The sequence below is a fragment of the Geospiza fortis genome, unplaced genomic scaffold (assembly GCF_000277835.1).
Source record: "Geospiza fortis unplaced genomic scaffold, GeoFor_1.0 scaffold346, whole genome shotgun sequence".
In the NCBI taxonomy this organism is placed as follows: domain Eukaryota; kingdom Metazoa; phylum Chordata; class Aves; order Passeriformes; family Thraupidae; genus Geospiza; species Geospiza fortis.
In genome coordinates, this window is record NW_005054361.1 from 868771 (window position 1) to 875987 (window position 7217).

Here is a 7217-nt window from a genome sequence, read left to right on the forward strand (position 1 = left end):
GGGAAGTGATTTTTATTGATTTTTCCTTACCACTTTTTTTTTTCCCATTCACTCCCTGCTGTCACAATGATCCTGATCCTTTGGCTTAGGCTAAGCAAGGAAAAAGCAAGGAAAAATCTGCTCAGCAGCACGCGTGCAAAGCCAGCTGACGGCAGCCAGCGCAACCGGGGCCACCTCCAAGCCCATCCTGCTGCAGAACGGGCTCCACGCCCTGCTCCACGCCAGCTCCGACGGCTATTTCCCGAAACACTGCTGACTGTGCTTGCTGCTGGTGTTAAAATGTCAGCAGCATTGCTCCAGCCCCACATGCCACTGACACTAGTCAGCAGTTCTGGGTAATTTTCTTGGCATGGAGTGGCTTTTAGCAAAAACTTCTGTCCTCAGCGTGAAGCAGAGGGATCCTAAGTAGCCACAGTTCAGCAAGTTCTCTGATTCCTGCACTCAGTAACTTTGCAGCTCCTAACAAGTGTTTATCCAAGTACCAATCGCAGCAGACATCTCCTCTGAAATTATGATTTTTAACATTAGACAACGTTATTAAGAAGAAATTACAGGTTTCCCTTTTACCGCCAGGATGACAAACCACACATGCACAGCACCATTAAATTCATGCATGAGTGGACAGGCAGAATGGCAGACAGATTTGGGAAGGAAAAGGGATGGAAATTGCTGATTTCAGTTCAATTTCTGCCGGCAGGGCAGCCGTCCCTGGACAACAAAGAAATCTCTGTTCCCTTTTGCATCACGCAGCAAGCAACCGCCCGCACTGCAGCTGAGAGTCTGAACAAAGGGACCTTTGGAACAGAGCTGGGACCAAAAACATGCCCTGGAAGCCACTTCCCGGCACTTGCCACACTCCATCTCAGCACTGCAGACCAGGAGGGCTCTCACCAGGAACAGCCTCGCCTCACATGATCCAAGAGGTTGGACACAGACCTCAAGGGCTGTGAGAAAGCGAACACAGTGCTCAAATGTCAGTCCCACCCTCAAAATTCAACAAGTGCATTTCCATTTACCACCCAACTCAAAGCCCCTGGAGACATTTTTTCCTCCAAGTGTTGCTATTTCACACTCACCAGAAGGAGTTTAGTTACTTTTACTGTATCCTACTCGCTAAAAATTCAACACAAGGCTTGCTGAACAGCAGCATTTTCTGGGACTAAGACTCATTTCCACATCTCAGACAACATCAATCTACAGACCAAGACCACAATTCTTCCAACAGCATCCCTTTCTTTTCAGCAGCCTTCACCTCTACCTTCACCTCCCTTCTCAGCAACACACAGCACAGCCAAGCTTTCCTGCAAGTGCTCCTGGCTGGGCTTACTAATATTGTCACTTCATTTTGAATGGCCAAATGTGACAGTGCTTCAGTGGCGAGGTTTCTTTAATGCCAATTTGGTCACAGGTAAGAGGAATGCAGGGGCAGGATGATTCCGGTGGTGTGAGTTTTCTTATCTGGCTAATCCAGAAACAGCAAGTCTGTCCTACTCCTTCCACATACTCTGTACAAGTCACATTTCCACCATCAGATTGACTCTTCTCTATCAGATATAACTGGGTTTTGCCCTCTCCTTACAGGAGGCTGGATTTATGCTGAAGAACCCCCAGCTGAACTTAGAAGAACCACTCCTCATAGAGACTTTGCACCTCTGGTAACATCATTCCCATCTGTCCACACACGCACCCAGTAGATCCTGATGCCTCCTAGCAGAAGTTGTACCTTCACAAGGGTCTCCCCCATCAGAATTCTGCTTGACACTCACTCTGACAGGGAGGACCCTGTGCAGGTGCAGCTGCTGTGTCTCCAACCCACCTATTTATCCCAGGAGAACCAAGCCCTCCACTTGCACACATGTGTTTCAAAGACTGCTGAGAAAAGCCTTCACCCTGACGTACATGGCGTGATGCTCAGTTTTCCTGGTTTTACTTTAGAATTTCTCTGGAACTTGAACCCACCCACCTTCCCATGGCTCACCTTTACCAAGTAACTCCTACATCAAACTCTAAATAACACACATTGCATGCCTTGCTATGCTGCTTATCCACTACTGAGCAGTAACTCTTGCTGGAGAGGTAATTTCAAGGAGATTTGGAGGTCTGGGTGAGACTGAGTGCCTGGAAAACCTGGCAGATTGGCACGGAGTGACTGGGTTGTCTGCACAAAGATGGACAGGTACTCCTTGCCCAGAGGACCACAGAGTTGGTAAACACAAGTTTTCTGTTCCCTTTTTCATGCCACATTCTTGACCCCCGACCTTGCTGCAGATCTTCATGTACACGCTGCCAGTGAAGGACGAAAATGCCATCAAACTCACGTCAGCGACATTTTAAGTACCTTATAGTGCCATCAGAGATTATGATAGTTCCCATGCCATATGAATGAGGCTCCTTATTTCTTTCAGTCCCACTCTCACTGTATTCTGGCTGAAACACTGATTGCTCCTCTGCCTCAACTCTTTGCTTTTTCTTTCTTTTTGGTAGATTTTTCCTTAGCTTGCAAACCCAGCTGAGCTCCCCAGAGGAAGGGAGGAGAAGCACATACTGCTGTAATCTTGAAGAGCCATATTCCAAGCCAATACTTATTTGCTTGGTTTCTTGCAGTAAGATAAGCTTTGCAATCTGTAGTAGTAGTGCAAACCCACTACTCCAAGTGCTGTGATCCTTCTGGCTTTCCTTCTTCCACCAGGACCTGTCTCTCCCTGCCTCCCCCTCCTCTCTGCTGCAGGCAGGTGTCTCCTTTCAGCTTTGGTACTCTCCCAGGAGAGGGTAGTAAAGGATGCCTCTGCTCATTCCCGGTGGAAATGGCATTGTCATCATCATCCACAGACAAAACAGACTCAGAGGAACTTTAATTTTAATCAGAAATTCTCCACTTGTCAGCCCTGAGATTACCTTTGCTGCACATGAAGTGTCCTGGTGCCCCACCATCAGCAGGGTTTGGTAAAGTGCCTGGGTGTGTACAGCCCCAAAGTCAAACGAATTGTGGTTCCAGCAGTGGTGAAACACTAATTTCACTGTGCACTACACTTCCAAAGAGCACTGCTGGCCTTTGAGCTGCTCGCACCCACTCAAAGGTGCTGGCCTCCCAGCTCTCCACAGGGCTCAGCGACTCAGCTACTGCTCTGCTTATGCCAAAGGGAAAAAACTCTGCAGACTGTGCTAGGAGATATTCTCTGCCTGACTGCTGGGAAGCATCCCAGTTTTTGACTGCAAAACAAGATGCCCAGGGCCCTCCTAAATCACCCACAGCTTATCAGCTCTGCTGTAAATAACAAGGAAGCCAGAATACAACAGCTAACAAATATTTATAACACAAAAACCATTCATAAAAATGGTTTTATAAAAAGCTCTTGGTAAGGGTGTAGATAATCCTCATCAGGTGGAGATTTCCATCTAGCTGTATGAAAAAAGCACTGTTAAGAACGTGATGCTACATGTTACACCTCTAGAAGCATCCATCTGTGCCTGCAGACCAAGGCACTGCATGCTAAGACAAGCAGTCAAACCTTCGTGCAGACCCCAGCACACTTCAGCCAGGCCCCTCCTCTACCAAGTCACTCCCAGGCAGTGCAGGCAGATGCTTGGTTTGGTTGTGCATCTGTCTCACCTGAAAGCTCATCAGGCACCTTCAGTCTTCGGGAAGGTGTCGCTTCACCTAACCCTAAACATTTGGGTGGTCCTGCCAAAGGATTTGCAGCTCCCCCGATCAGTCCTATTTAATCTTCTGTCACCAAGAGGAGATGAAGGCTGATGCACCCAAAGGAATTCCATGGGAAATCAGTGGGATTTGGGCACATCACCTCTGAATGTTCTCTGGAAATAATACACCAAAACCTAAATACATCCTAAGCTGGCTTCCAGTGACACCTCCCAGGGACATGGGGGCCCTTCTCTGCTGCAGGGGAACCAGTCTCTCTCACGGGAACCAGTTTCTCTAGAAAGCAACCAGTCACTCTCTGAGCAACTTCAGCTTTTCCTTCTCCAAGAAAAAGACCTGGGTGATACCTGAGACTCCCTACCTCCTCCTCGACAGCCCACATAAATCAAATCAGCATTTCAAAAGCCCTCTTGGAGAACTGAAATTCCTCCAGAGACATGCGCAGCTCAGGCAGCTCACACATAGGTCACTACTTCCAAAAAAACAAAAGGAAAAAAAACCCAGAGCAAATTCTTGGCTTTGTCTATTTCTTTCCTTTCACTTATTATACCTACTCTGAGCAGACAAAAGCATTTTGCTCAGCAAGTTGGTGCTGACAGACAACCAGACTGCTGCTCCTCAGCACAGCATCCTACCTGTATTTTACCTAGTCCCTGGCTTATCCTTTCCTAGGCTTTCACATACAAGCACACATTTTCACATAGTGAAGGAGAAAGCAGCTCCTTTACTGTGATCAGAATTAATTGTTCTTTATAAACATCTGGTCCTGACTGAGACAGACTGAAGAATAGTATGCTAACCTGACAGACAGATCCATCTTCAAAAACACCCCCTTGTTACAAAAGCAGCACATAAAATTAGAACTGAAAATATTTTTTATAAAATAATTTGGTCATTTGTACTTTAGTCCTGGTTTCATTTCCTGGCTCTGATGAACTTCAAAACAGCTGCAACAGACTTCCCTTCACTGGGGAAGAAGTCTACAACAAAACAAACTATTGATCCTTTTTATCACTATTGCATGAAAGTGTTTATTTTACATCCTAAAGTTCGGTAGCTTGAGAGTAGGGCGTAGCAAAAAATAATTGAGAAGGCCAGCTGTGTCCTTTGTTCCTTCAAAGGAAGTAAGGTAACTGCACAAAAAATGAAAATTAAAGTGAGAAAGAGAGGGGGAGGAGGAGGAGGCCCAGAATTAAAATACCTCGATACTTGTTCCTTCCTGCTCCTTGTCCTTCAGCAGGGCAGATCTGCTGAACTGAGGCTTCACAAAACTTTACTTTTCCCTCTGCCAAGACCACATAATTTCTTTTTTTCTTCTCACTCTCCTCCTTCCCATATTTCTCAGACATCACATCCTGGTGCAAAATCTCCTGGCAGAAGGATGTCAGAACACCTCACTGGGGATCAGGCAGTCTCAGTGTCTCCTCCCTCCCTGGGGCTCACTCTGCCACCTGACCAGCCGGGCTCTCCATGCTGCCAAAAATACTCCTGCTTCACTATAAATCTCCCATGGGACAAAAGCCTCCTCTTGCCTTGCATCCTTATTTTGTGACAAAAATGTAAAAGTAATCTAGCCATTCACTGGGTTCCTCTGCCTCCTGAGCCCATCCTCAGGCACATTTCAGATGAGGTATGATCCAGCTAGTTTACACACGCTGCGAGAAGCAGACACAGCAGGGTCTGTCAGAGAGACCCCTGACACCTCTCCAGTGGAGCTGAATGTCACCTCCAGAAAAACATTCCCATTTTCGAGCACCACCTCCCAGGATCCTGCTGTCCCAACCCCATCCCCGTTATCAGCTCCCGGTCACGGCATTCAGCACCCCCCAGCGAGGCTCCCTGTGCTCATTCAAACCGCGCGATTCCTGCAGGGGACGGAAAGTGCCAAAACTTGTTTCCAGGCCAAAACACTGGGAGCTGAGCAGCTGAACACATCACTTTTCTACGACAGGATAAAAAATGCTCCTGCCCTGCCACAGGGCTTAATCCAGTCTCGGATACCAAGATAAACAACCCCGGCACAGCCCTCTGAGGGCAAGTCCCCCTGCCTGCTGCCAAGAAACACATTTAGTTATGCAATCTGCAGCTGAGCGCTCGGTGGTCCCCCCAGCTACACCCCCAAAGCTCGGTGTGAAGCTCTGGTGCGGCTCAGACCACCACGGAGCCACCCACCGACCCCACCAGACAGGACTCTGTGCAACAGCACCTGTGCAGGCTGAAATGCACAGAACCCTTCCTCAGCACCAGGCTGAAGAATTTAATCTGTCCGTGCTCTACTTCTATGACTGCAGGTCTAAAATCATGAGGCATATCCATACACCTGGCCTGCTCCCATAGTTTCTTAAGTTAATCATGGAGTTTCCAGCCTTCCCATCAACTGCCTCTGGGTTTCCCTCTCCCAAAAGCTGAGCTATCTTATCTGCTGTTAAATTGTGAAGTGGCACAGCAGGGAACGGAAACGCAATTCGACCCTGACCTCCCGCCATCCTGGGGTAGCAAATCAATTTAATCCAGGAGGATATTCAATATTCTCATCGGGAGTCCTGGCATGCAAGTGGGTCCTTTCCACTGCCAAGCGCCAGTGATAACCTCTGGTGGTGGTCTGGACTCGTCACAGACCCCAGATTTAGGGAAGAAGGTGCCTACTGCCCGTTCTTCTGCCATCTTCGGGATGCACCAATCATTTCACTGCTGATGGGAACCAGCACCTGGGGGCAGAGGGAAATCCTGGCAACTTTGAGAAACCACTGCCCTTCCCATCTCCAAGCTACTTCTCTCTTCCCTGAACTCCGCGCCGTTCTCCATGACGGCAGCCTATGCAGGCACGACTCCTCCGCAGGCTGGACGGCTGCCTTCCCACCCACACGTGGTCGTGGTCGGGACGCATCCTTGTAAGACACACAAAACCAGGAGCATTGTCAAGAAAAGTTAAATGCCTCCCTGCTGGCAATGAAGGGCACTTCAAAATACGCTGTTCCAGCTTCTTCCCAGAACTGTCCCCCCTGCAAAACTGCTAAACTACCTTTGCTTTAAAATTAGAGAGGTAGGATTAAAGAAAAAGGTGTCACAGGAGGAAGAGCTTCTAATCCCTGTGATAAATAAAATTTAAATAAAAAACCCCTGCTCTGGGCAACTGACAGAGCACAACCAAGCAGATGTACAGGCCAATGCAATCCGGCAGGTCTGAAGCCTCCCGTGACACTTTGCAATGAGCCCTCCTCGTGCCGATGGGCGGACTGCCTCCTTACCGAAGTAATCGGCCTTTGGCCGAGCATCCATCTCCTGCTCCAGGCGCTGGGTCAGTGCCTCCAGCTTCAGCTCAGCCGCCGACGGCCCTTGCTCAGGCTGCGGAAGGAGGGTCTGGCAGGGCAGCTTCACCTTTGCTGCGCTGGAGCCATCCAGGTGCCCAGAGTCCGACCGTGGCCCGCTCACGCCCTCCGGGAAAAGCATCCGCTGGGCATTGGGAGCCACCATCCCTCGGGAGGCCAGGCGTGAGGAGCCCGGCTCAGGGTTCCCGCTGCCGCTGGCAGGCCTGTGGCTCTGGCCGTGGGCCACG

The 7217-nt window shown here is 49.1% G+C and overlaps 1 protein-coding gene across 1 annotated transcript in view; it reads right to left on the reverse strand.

Moving 5' to 3' along the window:
- The window catches only part of LIMD1 (LIM domains containing 1), a 27425-nt gene extending 20214 nt beyond the window's left edge, over positions 1–7211 (reverse strand). Inside the window, exon 1 of the mRNA XM_031059391.1 lies at positions 6910–7211. Coding sequence (XP_030915251.1) covers positions 6910–7135 — 226 coding nt within the window. The 5' untranslated portion in view covers positions 7136–7211. The remainder of the gene's footprint in view (positions 1–6909) is intronic.
- Positions 7212–7217: the final 6 nt, after the last annotated feature.